This window comes from Petromyzon marinus, chromosome 34 (assembly GCF_048934315.1).
Source record: "Petromyzon marinus isolate PM22_M1 ecotype Great Lakes invasive population chromosome 34, UKy_Petmar_22M1.pri1.0, whole genome shotgun sequence".
In the NCBI taxonomy this organism is placed as follows: Eukaryota; Metazoa; Chordata; class Hyperoartia; order Petromyzontiformes; family Petromyzontidae; genus Petromyzon; species Petromyzon marinus.
In genome coordinates this window covers 6,499,585-6,514,301 of record NC_133700.1, presented here as the reverse complement: position 1 = coordinate 6,514,301, position 14,717 = coordinate 6,499,585, and the positions used below count along the sequence as shown (strand labels likewise).

The 14,717-nt window shown below is 44.7% G+C and overlaps 1 protein-coding gene across 2 annotated transcripts; it reads left to right on the top strand.

Annotated features, from left to right (window-relative positions):
- Positions 1-4,768: 4,768 nt before the first annotated feature.
- LOC116948638 (uncharacterized) lies at positions 4,769-11,359 on the top strand. 2 transcript variants are annotated; one of them, XM_032965521.2, is made up of 4 exons: positions 4,769-4,979; positions 7,594-7,796; positions 8,629-8,953; positions 9,728-11,359. In XM_032965521.2, exons 2-4 carry the CDS (start codon positions 7,786-7,788, stop codon positions 10,511-10,513), a joined length of 1,122 nt encoding a protein of 373 aa, XP_032821412.1. In that variant the 5' UTR covers positions 4,769-4,979; positions 7,594-7,785; the 3' UTR covers positions 10,514-11,359. The 2 variants fall into 2 exon arrangements, with proteins under 2 accessions (XP_032821412.1, XP_032821413.1); XM_032965522.2 differs by lacking the exon at positions 7,594-7,796.
- The last annotated feature ends 3,358 nt before the right edge of the window (positions 11,360-14,717 follow it).

Genomic DNA, 14,717 nt, shown 5'->3' with positions numbered 1-14,717 from the left:
GTGAGTGGCGCGGGCTCGAGAAGAGGTGGGCTAATGCGGTATAGAAGGATGTGGAGCTAATAGGACATGCCGATGACTCTCACCAACGGTGTAAAAAGACCGGTCTCTGTGGAGGAGGTTCGTAAAGGGAACTCATGGGCAGTTGGAGGCAGTTGCCCTCCAAACAACAACAACGGAGGGCAAAACGCCAGGCAGCTTTCGAGGCAGCAAGTTGCCACAGTAGGGTGTACAGCTGGTGCATCTCTGCCAGTCATCTCCTTAAGTCAACCCATGGCACCAGGGTCTTGTCCCGTGACCTCCTGCCAAGCGGGCGTTCGACACTTCACGTGGCCTTGCAGTGCACCTAGATTGGCACAAGCGCCGTGGTGACGGTGTCGCCATTCAGTGGAGAATAGTGGTGCTGGTCAGGCTGCCTTGGCGAAGGAGTGAAAACAAGGACCAGTTGCTGCTGCCTTGACACTTCCCCATCATTGATTAAAATAAAATAAAAAGTGTTAAGTTTCGTTTAAATTTTAAATAAAAAGTGCGAAGTTTAAAGAGCCACCAGCCGCCACTGGTTTTGATCTGTCGACCACAACCGCGATTCACCACCACGTCCCTCCGCACACGAATTCCAACTTTCCCAACAGTAGCCGCAAGAGACTGCGGTACACCGTAACACGTCAGATAAGTGGACATCTCGAGACCGTTAGAGATACACGATGCACGAATACTGAGCGGTGCATTCGGTCGGAGCGGACGTTGACGGTCAGATACGCGACGTTGCGTAATGAACAACGTTATAAACTGTGGATGAAGGCTGACGCTGTCTCTCTTGTGAAAGTAAACCATGTCCTCCGGGCTGAACTACACGCGGGATGACTTTGCAAAAAAACAAATGCCACCTGACGTGATTGTGGCGACGCCCTTACTCGTGAGATAGCATTGCCACGAGGTAATCCGTAGAACATTCGCGATTGAAATGTAACGCGAATGCACTTGGCAACGTGCAGCCAAAACGTCCTCGTATAAAAAGAATTGTCCTAAATGTATCGGCGTTCTTTGGCGCTCAGTGAAAGTTAAACAAAAGCACAGTGTATGTGTAGAGTAGGAGTTAGTGACGTCATGTCACGCTCACCCTCTGGTACGATGGTGTCATGGATGGGGACGTCATGGACAGGGGGCGGGACGGTGACGTCATGTCCCCCCTGGGGGATTTAAGCTGGAACCCGTCACGGGTTCAGGGTCGTCTGGAGGGTCTGGGAACGTGAAGGGTGAAAGTCGGGACCCAGGGTAGGGGGAAATTGGCACCAGGCTAGCGTAGCCTGCGGGTGTGCTAGGGAATCCCCAGTACCCTTCCCGTGGGGTGTGGAGTGTAGACAGCGAGGGGGCAGTACACAGAGTCGTGTGCGGAGAGGTCTTTAATAAAACAACTGGCGTAAGCCCCTAAATAAACGTGGCGTGAGCCCCTACACGAAGATCTGCCTCGGAGTCATCATTTACACCGCAACATATGTAATGTTCCATTCATCTGCAAATACAATTTACAATAATATACATACGATTTACATCTCAAGACTGTGTACAGAATCACTGGGCTCATTTGTAATATATAATACATAGTCGGTATCACAATCTTTATTTATATTAGAGGAATCCGATGAGCTATAGAGCTCTTTTTCACAGATGTCCAGTAACCAAAATAACAAGTAGAACCTTAAATTTTGATTTAAAGCTTTCGTGACTGCAGTAATTCATATTCTTAGTTTTTTCGGTAAAGTCACGTTGAAGAGAAACAACAAAATAATAAATATATATATTTTATTAATAAGTAGAACCTTTTTTCGAATTCGGTAAAAAAGAACCCTCAATATTTCAAGAGCCGCAATGCGCGTGATGAACACGAGGCGATGGTGGTCCTCAATAAATAACGTCTCACGAAGCGGTCTTTAAAGAGCTGCATGCGGCTCCGGAGCCGAAGGTTTGCCGACCCCAGGCATAGACATAAGAAAAAAAGGTCTCGAGTCTGGACTTGCACAGGGACAGGGAGTCCACAGCAGGGATTTCTGGGGGGAAAAGGGTTCCAGACTACAGTACTTAAAAATCAACGTTGTCAATGACAACGGTAAAATGTCATCATTAAATTGTGTTTTGAATTTGAAGGTATCACCTTTCCACAAGCTTCAAACCTGCAATTCCACAGCCCTCTTGCTCTCAATTGAAAGCGTTTCTTTCGTGTTCAAATAAACGTGAAAAGCGCGAACATCCACTGGTGGTCCTGAGTCAGTGATGAAAATTCCAACATTTCCTTAGCAGGGGCCAGTCTATCAATCGCACGCACGATGACTGGGTTTACAAAGTGACACTCATTTATTGACCCTGAGTGAAATTATTAACTGAATACGATTACACCCCGGCATTGAACCCACAACCTTAGCGTTGGTTTTATGAATGGACTCGAAAAGCACCTTGACAAAAGAGATTTACAATCTTAGATAAAAAATCAAGTTCTGGGTCGATGCCCATTTCTTAAAGAGAAACCCCTGAAAATTAAACATTTGTTTAACACGCAGTGGTTTGAAACGCATTACACAACATCTGCCCTTGAGGTGAACTCCACCCCAACCAATCAGAACACCGAGACCCTTGCCCTACATTCCGCTTTTATAACCTACATTCTAGAAAGTTCCACAGTCTCAGCTCAGCCAAGGGAGGGGGGTTATAAAATCGGTACCACTTTGTGTATCGTCGTCATTGAGCTGAGCACTCAGCGATCTGAGGTCGATTCACGTCCAGGGCTAACGTCAATGGTGCATAGTTTCATAGTTTCATTTATTTTGGTATAGCCCTGTGAGCCATTCGGCTCTTGAATCGGGTGCAACCGCAACAAACAAAAAAACAAAAACATGAACAAGAAAACATCTTAAAGTGACTTTGTGCATGTGGAAACAGAAAATCCAGAAAAAAAACATCAAAATATTCCTGAAATAGCACCGTACACCAACGCTGTGTGCAAAAATCCCAGAAAACAACAAGAAAACTTAGATTAAGGCCATCAGTCTAACTCCGTACTACAATAAACAAAAACATGGCCAAACCAAAAAACTTTTAGAAATCACCAAAATAAAGCCATAAATGTAATGTAACAGTGCTCATAGGAACTGTGACCGAATTTTTAACAATAAACTACATAAATAACATGTAACACCAAACCCTAGAGCCACAGCTGGCTGCATGAGTCACTCCACAAACAACAGGAGCATCAGTCGGAGTATCACATTTTTCAATGCACCTTTAAGATCAGCACACTAAATCAAAATACTGATAATACTTTGCAGCGGTCATCCGGAGCGAAACATTTATTTTATTTTAGGCCACTGAATGGCAGTGGCAGCTAGGGGTGTACAACTCCTCTAGAGCAGTTTTGAGTGAAGACCTCATAACCCATCCTGGGAATCTTCACCAACTCTATTCCCCGTGTAGTACGGTTAAACAACCCCCACGACCGACAGACACAGCGTGGAGGCGTTCATCTAGCAGTGGAAAGACAAAGGCTGTGATTGTATTAAGGAATCGCTGGTCATGCCATAAGAATATGGAATTTCTATGACTGGCCAACGAAGGTGAGCACAAAGTGTAGTCAGCAATGGTTGTTTTATGGAATAACTGGCCCTGTCATAGGAATGTGGAATTTGACACGAATGGCCAATTAAGTGGAGCATTTGTGGAGTCAGAAATGGTTGTGTTGTGGAATAACTGACCCTGCCATAGGAATGTGGAAATTCCACGAATGGCCAATTAAGTGGAGCACATTGTGGGGTCAGAAATGGTTCTGTTGTGGAATAACTGACCCTGCCATATGAATGTGGAATTTCCACGACTGGCCAACAGAGATGAGAATTGCTTGAGACTTTCTCGAGCAGGTTATGTTACAGCCTATTACTTTTTTGACATTGAACTCAACGTTAACAAAGCAATGGCCCTACCCTGGATAACCCCCCCCTGACCCCCCCCCCAATCCTGACCACGTGCCCCGGTCACGCGCGCGGTTGCATCGCGATGAGATCATCCTCCTCAATAGATTCCGATTCCATTCAAAAATGATTGTCCGGAATCGATTCCGGAACAAATTAAATAAGAAAACTTGAAATTGTTGCGGAACACCTAATGTTATTTGTTCCGAGTTCACCCCTCAGCTGCCTTGCTATAACATTAAGATCATAAAAGCAGAATTTAGTGTATACAGCGCGTTCGAACCGTTGTAAATACCTCGATTACAACCACAACAACGACAAGCCTGGCTGAATCGAAATTGAGACGGCACCGCGCAATGGCGGCGCCCGATTGCGTCAAGGCTGCCACGTGGCCTTTAAAGCGCGTGATGGACCAGGGACACGCCACGCGCATGCGCACGGGGGTCACGTGACGTAGTGGCGGTGAATTAAGGGGGGGGGCTCCGCGGGGTGAGGGGAGGGGCGAGGGTGGTTGGTCGGGGAGGGGCGCGGGGGGGGGCGGTTGGGCGGGCAGGGGAGGGGCGCGTGGGGGTTATTGTTGAGAGCATTGGGCGGGAGGAGAGCGTGGGGGGGGGTAGTTGGGAGGGGTCACGTGGGAGTGGGAGGGGCGAGGGTAGTTGGGCGGGAGGAGAGGGTTGCGTGGGGGCGGGGTTGGACGGGAGGGGTGGGCGAGGGTTCGCGGGAGGGGAGGGGCTGGCGTAGGGGAATTTCCCCGTGGCGCGTGACGAGGTGACGTCATCGTCCACCGGCTTCTATATAAAGGAGGGGAACGGGCGGAAACGGTTGCGCAGTCGGAGTGACCCCCCCCTTGTGTGTGTGGTTACCGTAGGGCTGCTGCTGCTGCTTCTGTTGTTTCCCGGCTACTGCTAACATCCCACGTCTTCGGACAACACAGCCCTCGCTCGCTGTACCATGTACTGCTATACAGCCCGTCGTAGATGTTTTATTCGCGATCGCCGGGACACGAGAGAGTACTCGATTCGAGCGGTGAGTTAACGCGCACATGATCGCTGTGTGTAAACTATTATATGTGTAAGTGTACTGTTGCTATGTGCTTCGGGCCCCATGTGTTGTGGCGTTGTATGATGGCTGTTATCGATGCTGGTGTGTGCATTTCAGTTCAAATTCGTTGCTGTCAAGGCCAGTTTTCTTAATGTCTTTGGAATTATTGTTAGTGATTATTTTGTAACATGCGTGGACTTGTATGCATTGATGCATATTGTTGGTTATGGCCATGTTTTGGTGATATTGCTTACTCTTTGGTTCTATTCGGTAAAGTCACGTAGGTAAAAAATAAAACAACAAAAATCACGACGTTTCGGCCACAACACAAGCGGCCTTCCCCGAATACAACCAAAGAGTATGGATCCTTGCAGTCACGAAAGCTTTAAATCTAGATATGATTGCTATCAGTGCGTCCGAAGTTTATGTGTGTACACAGATGATGGTTTGATGGGAGGCAGTTGTATTTTAAATGGGTAACGGGGCAGGGTTTCTTCATTTGGGCTTAAATGAAAGCGGGTTTCTGTATCTGGGTCAAGTTGCATAACCCTCCTTTCATGCGCGTTTCGTGTTTTGCAGCACCTAATTTGGTCTCATTTTACATTTTGGCAGTCCAAACGTCTTTACATTCGGATGCAATGTTTTGTATTTGTTACTTTTGTAAAGATTTTAGTAGTACCGTGATTTATATATGGATAAAGTGTATTTTAATTGGTGTACATACGTTGGTAGAATTTCAGTTATTGAAACGAATGGCGCAGTGTTCATAGATGTTTAAACTGGTAAAGAGACCGCAACCGTTTATGTAATCCTCGTAATAACTAGTTCAAAGATTATATATTTTTATCAACTCTAAAGTTTAGTGATTTCTTGGCAGTTTGTCATGTATTATCTATATCAGGTATGGTCGATATACTTTAATTATCTTGATTTGAAGCTTTCGTGACTGCAGGAATTAATAATGATATTCTTTGGTTATTTCGGTAAAGTCCCGTAGATGGAAAATGAATTAATAGATCACGTCGTTTCGATCGCAACACGAGCAATCGTCCTCGGGTGAAAGAAATACACCTGTCGGAATGCTGAGACAGGAAGAAATGTAGCGAGAGAGCGACTGTTTTCTTCTTATTTGTATATGCAATGTTATTTGTGCATGTAATGTATTGCACGGGAGTATACTTCATTATTTAGTCTCCAAATACTTTCCCTTAATCGGGAGGAATCCGATGAGCTATCAAGCTCTTTCTCCCCTCCCCCCCCCATTGATGTCCAGTTATTGGCACGGGGTCAGAACGTCACAGCAACAAACTAAACACAACAAGCAGTTCTAAATATATACAGGAGATGGATGGATGGATCCACTGCAGGAACCATCGGAGAGATGGAAGATGGCTTTAGGGAGGCCTTCATCAAGCACCTGGTGACGATGATTTCGATTTAAAGCTTTCGTGACTGCAAGGATTCATCTTTGGTTCTTTCGGTAAAGTCACAGCGCTGTCCTCCAGACGTCCCTTCACCTGACGAAGGCAGCTTGTGTTGTGGCCGAAACGTCGTGAGAATATTGTGTTATTTTATCAATTTATTATTTTATTCTCATTTTACGTGACTTTACCGAAAGAACCAAAGAAAATGACGATGATGATTAGGAATTGGGTAGTGTAGAAATTGTACGTGGAGGATAAGTGTGTAATGTATGTGCTGTGTGCATACCTGTGTTCTTGTGGAGGTAATTTGAGTTCTCAAGTCCACACGGCATTACAGCCCTTTAAATATGGGGCAAAAACACTTTTTAGTCTTATTTGTTTTGTGTGTTTCTCCCTTGTAATGGAACGTTGTAGGATGAACGTTGAGATTTATAAGGGGCACGGGGGTGACCAATAAGGTCTCAATTGGTCAGTAACAAGATAAGGGCACTGGTTAAGGGGTTCACAGGTATGGCCAGTAATTGGCGAATATTTGAACCGGGGTCCCCTTAGGCACAGGACCCCGGTTCAAACACTGGTGGGGTCGAGCCAAGATAAATACGTCAGGAATTAGCGGAGAGCGTGAATGGTGGGGGGGGGGCCTTTACGGTTAAGTATTTGTGACGAGCGCCCAGTCACTTTGGGACCGTCCATAAATGACGTCACGCACCTGGGGGGGTGGGGGGTGAGATATGTGACGTCGCATCAAAATGCACAACTTTAAATAAATAAATTTTATGTAAAGCTTTCGTGACTGCAGGGATTCATTATCCTTGGTTCTTGACTTTACCGAAAACCAAGAATACGTTCTATTTAAATAAATTTACTTTTTCAATAAATGTTAATCTCCTACGACAACAGAGTGCAGCGCCACATTAAATACGCAATACAAGGGCAATAGTTTAAAGCGATTTGAAGCATGTTTTTTTTATTTTTTTTGTTGGGGGGGGGGGGCGCGCAGAGCGTTGCGTGACGTTATTTATGGGCGGCCCCTTACGAAATATGAATATTTCGTTACGCCGCTGGCTGTGGTGGGCTATTTAAAGAAAATACCTCCTCCTCCATGGGGGGGGGGATTCTCACGGCGAGCCACAAGCTTCCCCCGGCTGTCCGTGTTGTGCGGGGTAATTTCGCAGAGTCACGCTGCCGTCACTTGGCAATGGGGAAGTCGGGAGAGGCGGAAGGCGCGGGCCAAAGCAGCTGACGCTGGCGACTCGGGTGTTGTACAAACCACGCGGCTTGGCTGCTACAAGTTGAAACCGCCTCGGAGGAGCCATTAAATGTGTTGCAAAACGTGAACACGCACTGCGACCCCACGTTCGAATGCAATGCACAGCGGGTAAAAACACACGCGTTGATTTCCCTAAGAATTGTTGATCCGTTGTCTTGGTAAAGTCGCGTAAATAGAAAACAAAATTTAAAAAAAATATTAAAATAATACAATTTAAATCTTCAAAATAAAATTTAAATAATAAACTTCAAATTATAAAGGCAAAAGATCCATTGTGTTGGTAAAGTCGCGTAAATAGAAAACAAATAAAAAATAATATTAAAATAATAAAATTAAAATCTTAAAAATTTAATTTAAATAATAAATTGAAAATAATAAAAGCAAAAAAAAACCCACGACGTTTCGATCGCTGGCTTCGTTTTTTAAACGCTTGACAATCGCTTGATAGGGTTTTATTGTATCACCTCCCCCACAGATGGCTACACGGGTGAACTTAATTAATAATTAACTCAAACCGTTAATGTAAAACCAGATTTGAAACCGTTTATTAGACCTTTAAGCATTGTAACCCACTGAAATGTGGTGTTGTATTACTGGTCACGGTGGTTGGCGCTCTGCTAATGGTGCCCCGCAACCTTTGATCGATTCCCGGCCACGATTGTGACGTCAGTGGCTACGTGCATCAGGTGCAGGGGAATAACGTCGAGTTTGTCCTTGACCCGCACTTCCGATGAGCACGCTTGGCTACGTACGGTGCGAAAGAAGTTCTGCAAACAGTGCTTTAAATGTTTAAATGGAAAATAGATGAAAGTGCCAGCGCATTAGTGACCATCTGTAACTTTCGCTCGGGGAACCAAGATGGCCTTTCTGTATTTGGGTATTTAAAAACTGAATTTGTGTGCGCGTTTTGTCTCTCCTCCCCCCCTACCACCACCACCAGAAGAGACTGTGGCGCATCAATCAAACGCATATTATTCAATCCCGAACTACCAAGCGCAATGCAGGCTGAGTTCGGCTACGACGCGACACGCAGCCTTTTCGGCGCAAGCATGCCGACCCACGAGTGGTTCCAGGGCACTGGTACATGCGGGAGCTTGTGGGACGAGCCCTGGGCCGACCCGCTGGGGCCCCAGCGACCCGCACACGATCCCAGTGACAAACCTGGGGAGGTCTCCGCCGCCCCAGTTTGGCACTCGAATCAACGGCGTGCGAGTGGGCGAGTCGCATCACTCTACGGCGACTCTGACCACAACTGCAACATGAAGGTGAGTCGAGTAGTAGGTGTAGGGCCCTGCATTTATTATTGGTCTAGTAACTGACGGTACTGCCTTGACCGTTTCATCTCGTCCATGCTGTGTTCAATGACCGTACGGCAGGTCAAAATACTTATTTCTGCCTATTTCCCTGCACAAAATTGCTCAATTGGGAGAAACGTGTGGCCGATACAACTTTAATAGCGTTGTTTGTTGCCAGCCGCTTGGATCTTTGGACCTGTGCTTGGCAACTGATAATATATATATAAAGAACTTGTGACTGTTCACCTCAATGTTATGGAATGTTAGTTTTTTGTAAAGCAAAATAAATATCCCATGGAGGTGTCAAATCACGCACTTTTGTGAAAGGTCCAGGGTATGTAAACCACAAGACTGAGGAATAAGTTGGTCTGTGTCCACTTCACGTTTAGACTGGTATCGTATTCTGACAGTATCTTGGCCATCACTACAAGGAACACCCTCTTTTCTTACACCATCTGTTAAGAGCTTTATGGCTCAACGGATTTCTCTAATATTAATATTCTGATTCTGAAGTGCAGTTAAATTTGCCAGTAATGGGTCTGTTCAGCTGGATGACTTGCCACTGCTAATTTAAATGTGTTTTAACATGGGCAAAGTGTAATGCAAAGTACTGTGCATTATTCATTTCAATTAACAGGCTTGTTAAAATATCTCAATTCACGTACAAATTGCTGTGTATTTTAACACTGCAGTAACTTGCTATTAAAGTGCACAGATTAACAAAATGCTTGTTTCTTTTTTTAGATGGAGGATGGCGATCTGAACAGTAACCGCATCACCGATGACATCTTGGACATTTGTGACGCGTACAACAGTGGGCCTCGTCCGTCTGCAAGTGACGCCATGAACTTTAGATCAGAAAGTTCAGTGCAGGTGGGGACACATTTTTCCGAAGATGGAAGTGCCATGAGGCTTGAGAGTGGCATTGATATGTTGCCGTTAACCAACGAGGTGTCTTCATTTTGGGATGTTCTGTATGAGGATGAAACCGATTCCAACTATGCGTTGAGTGAGTTTGTCTTTGAGGACATATTTTCCCAGGGTGCGGACATCATCGATGCACAACCTACGAGGCCAATATATTCGGAGAGCCATGGAGGAATGTTAAATGGTGGCGAGCAAGCGACAGAAGGTGTGGAATTGGCAGAAGACGTTGGGGAAGCCGATGGTAGCAATCCGCCGGCGGCGGCGGATGGCAGTGGTGAAACTGCGTTTGCGGGAAACGCCGATTTTTTGTCACACGATGCGATTGTCCCCAACGCCAGTCCATCCCGCCTGGAGCGGGATGAGGTGGTGAAAGCTGGCACGAGTGAGGAAAGTTCTACAGGAGGTCGAGACGAAGGAGGAGGAGGCAGAAAGCGGGTGGTGCGTAGCAGGAAACGACAGAAGGATACGGGAAAGGAAAAGGAGGGACTCTTGACCACACTCGCGGCAAGGAATAAATATCTTAAAGCAGAAGCCGAGCGTCTTACTGAGGAAGTGGCCGCAGCCAAACGTCGACTCATCGCCTCCATTGTTGGCTCCCCTTGAAAGAAGCAAGTGTAATTGTCAGACTGGTCATGATTTCACAACTTACATTGGTTTAGTAAAGTTTTAGGAACGCTAATGGGCATATCAAGAATCCTAAATGCCACATTAATAATTACTCGAACAAGATGTGGGGGAGTTTAAAACAAACATTTGTGACCTACAAGAAAGTTGGAGCACGCATTAGGAAATCAATAACAGCCTCAGTCTGCACTCTCCACTGAGGTACAGATTTGTAGGTTCAGTTCCCACTGAAAATACCGAAAATTGACGTCCGTTTTTTAAGTAGACTTGACCATAGCATGCTTATATTATTAGAACATCGGTTAAGTGTATACTTTATAACCTACTAATAGCTTATAAAGATGATTTTTAATTATCACCTCGTTTACAAGCAAGACCTTTGTAACCCAGTTATGTTGAGTGGTAGGTATTGTTGGTGATTTCTAATGTTAGTTTTCAAATGTATGCTCCGTACTGTAGAAGGTAGGCACACGCCAATTTTCATGTTGAAATACAAATACTGCATTTGAATGTCACAACTTAAAAAAAAACTACGGTTCCTTTCACTACATTTGACCAAGTCTCACTTTTCAAAGATAGTGAATCTCAACCTATCCCAAAAATATTTGGATAAATATTTACTGTTTATGTTTATATATACGAATCTGTTGTACTGTAATAGTTGTATACTGTAGTTCTATTAGCCTCTCGCATGTTAAATGGCTAAACAATTATATCATTGCCGTTAAGGCTATGGTAATCGGTGTTTTTTTTATGTTGTGTCTTTATTCATGGTGAACATGTATCCTTAATTACACCCAATTAAACAAACTTGGAAGTAAGAAATGAATGTGATTTTTTTATTGTCAAAAACACAAACAAGGCCTTTGTCAGTCCACTTCCGAATGAAGGCCTCCACACCGTATCGGTCAAGGGGCGTAGCGACTACTTTATTCGCTTCCCTAGTGTAGCCATCAAACAAAGACGGTCACCGCATCGCGTGCTTTCAAATGCGCTTCCGCGGCCGTCTGGAACGCTCTTCCCATATAGCCACTGGAGCTATATGCACTTTTAAATCTAGGTTGAAAACTTTGTTGGTCTTCCCCCACACCTCCAATTTAGCACGGTTGGCTACGTTTGGTGCAAAATAAGTTCTGCATACGCACGTGTGGGTTGGTGAAGGAGAGGGGGGTACATGACTGGTGCTGATGCCACTGCTCTTAAATCTGTGGCTGCGGAATCCGGGAATTTAACTCCGTTTTCCATATTCCTAGCGCGGTGCACCACCATCTGCCGTGACGCAGCTCCCACTTGGCACATTTCTGAAATAATTTAACAGCGGCGTTGACCTTGTGTAGAGTTTGGAGGCCCCATGCGGCCTTGCTCATAGCCTAAAAACATCTGTTGGCAATAAAAAGAACGAGCCATTATTTTCGAATTATATTTTAAAAAAACCCTCATTTAACAGCCGCAATGTATGTGAATACAAGATGGTGGTCCTTGAGTCGCAGGTTGCCAACCCTTGGGCTAAAATCGAAAAGCATGACGACGCGCAAAAACGAAGACGCAAAACATCAAATTAGGTGCATTACATCTAAATGATTGTGACTGACAAGTAAATTCGAATTCTGTTATTTCAGGGCTGGAATACAAAAAAATTGCACAACTGTAGTCCAGTCTATTTCTAACTGGAAAAAAATGTTGAAAGATTTTTATGGTTTGAAGGTTGGTGGGTTTCACGCATTGGGCAGAGTTGGCATAGCGTTCTTGCATCGCTACATATGCTTGTGCTCAACAAATCTAATAGTTCCATCGGTGAACCAGATGTGTGGTTTTGGTAAGACTGAAATGTGGTGGTTGACACAAGCCAATACGTGTAAGTGGCAAATTATTTTCCAGTATTGTCAAACGAAAACCTCAATGTGGCAGATCAGATATAAATATAGGCTCATTTGACTGATTTGGTAGCTTTCAATGTTTTTTGCTGTACAATTTTACAGTCCCGCACTTTGGAATCGGATCGGCCACGCGGCCCGTGTCAAAAGACATGTGTGACAAGAGCTTCAGAGCTCATAGGATTCCTCCAGTCCAAATACATGATTCTAAATTTTGCCGTCTCAGAAATGCCACTTGTAAAGCAGACTGCACCGGGTGTGCTCAACCACAAGAGGGCGCTTGGAGACACGCTGCGGCAGCTCGTGCTCGGGACGCATTTCAACCTCAATCTTGAGTATTTATACTGGAGGTATCCGATGAGCTATGAAGCTCTTTTTCACATGTCCAGTAGGGGCACGGGGTAAGAACGTTACAACAACAAACAATGTGAAAACCACGATGGTAGTGCAAAGTACAGGCAAAGGCAAATAAATCGCCCAAACACATACAAATACAACACGAAACCATCCCCATCCTATCAGGCGAAGGCCACTGAGGTATTCACTTATTTTTCTGAAGCAACCTGGCCGCAAATGATAGCTCAACAAAGTCGCTCATCATATGAAAAAAAATAACAGCAAAATAATCTAACCTAAGGCCATTTTGACAGCTTGGGCACAAATGACACGAGCTTGAATATATAACTTCACAGATACAAAAATGCTTTCCAACTAAGATTGAGATCGTTGATGCACGTGCTCTTGTCTGTACCGGGCGGTGGGGGTGCACCAAGTCTATAGATAGTTTAGTAGGAACAGGTCTGTAGTACTGTACTGTGTAAAGTTGTCACTGTGAACAACTTGAACCGATTGAAAAGCAGCCAAATGGATCAAAGGGTTGCCCAAAACTAACTTTCCAAACCGTTGAAAAAAAATATAATTTAAATATGCCCTGATAGCTTAAAAATGCCCTAATAGCTAACCCAGTAAGCATTCATCATTTGGGCCAACGTTGACATGTGGTTGGAACCATTAGACCAACTTTGGACCAACGTTCCTCGTTTACTGGGTAGCTGTCAGCTCCTTATATGGCTAATATAAACTTCCGAGAACATGCACAAGTTGGAAAGCGTTATATAATCCATAAGAGGGGTTTTTTTGGGTTAGATCGCGTAAAGATAAATGTGTCGTTAAACCCGCCACCACCCGACAGCCAATTAGTAAGGTTTGTCACATAAACAAAACATGGCAATTCGTTACTAGTACAGCACACCGGTGCACCGGTGTGTTGGAGAGTAAATCCACAACATTTACAATCCGAGTGTGATGTTTCGCCAGTAATTACAACTAGCATCATCAGGTGACAGCCAGATTTGTGGAGAAATCCTGGATAATATTGGTCGCGAAAGCCTACGTGCTAAACCGGCGTTATATAACTTGTTGAGTTTATATTTGGACTAAAGCCGCAACACAATGTCCAGCTGTTGTGAATTATGTCACAGGATCTTTTGATATGTTCATTGCAAGATTGCCAGGAATCCACAAGGATCGAATCATCGGCTCTAAAATGTAGCTTAACTGTACTGGAGTGATCATACCAACCACGAGGACGAGACTCATTAGCCTTGATCAATACACGGCTGGATGAAAGCTTCCCTCGTACTGCCACCATCCCTAGCACGGCAATGCCATACAAATATCAAATTGTTGGAAATTAGATTTGACTTGTTTTAATATAGCCTTGCTTTGGTTAGAGTGACTTGTAACGTGGTTATTCGGGTTAATGCTGCGAGTGGATTCACTGTCAATATATCCCGTCTGCTTCACAGTGAATGTTAAAGACCCTGTGATGTAATTCGCAAGAGCCGGCGTTGTGTGCCACCGTCACGGTCCGAATTTGAATAATTAAATTACTCAATTGGGATTTTACATAGCAATCATTGGTCCCCCGCTGTGAAAACTGCGACAACTGTTGGCAGAAACCCTCGCGAAGAAGTCCTGAAGGCTCGGGCTTGCAATTGTGAACAAGGATAGTCGTAACAATAAATAGAGTGACTGACCCAAAATCGGAAGGTTCACTATTCAAAGTCCATTCGGGAAGCAACTGAATTCTGTCATCGCTTTTGGGCCACTGAACTTAGTACTGCGTTGTTTGAGGTCACCAGTGTGAAGTCACCTTCGGAATGTGGAATATCCGCCACTGGTTTCTGGCCACCAGCAGAGATGAGAACAAGGATACACTTGACTTTTAATAAGTAGTTGGTCTGTGTCCATACGACTAATTCTCAGCACGCCTGTGTCACTCGGTATTGGAATACAAAACAGTGTCA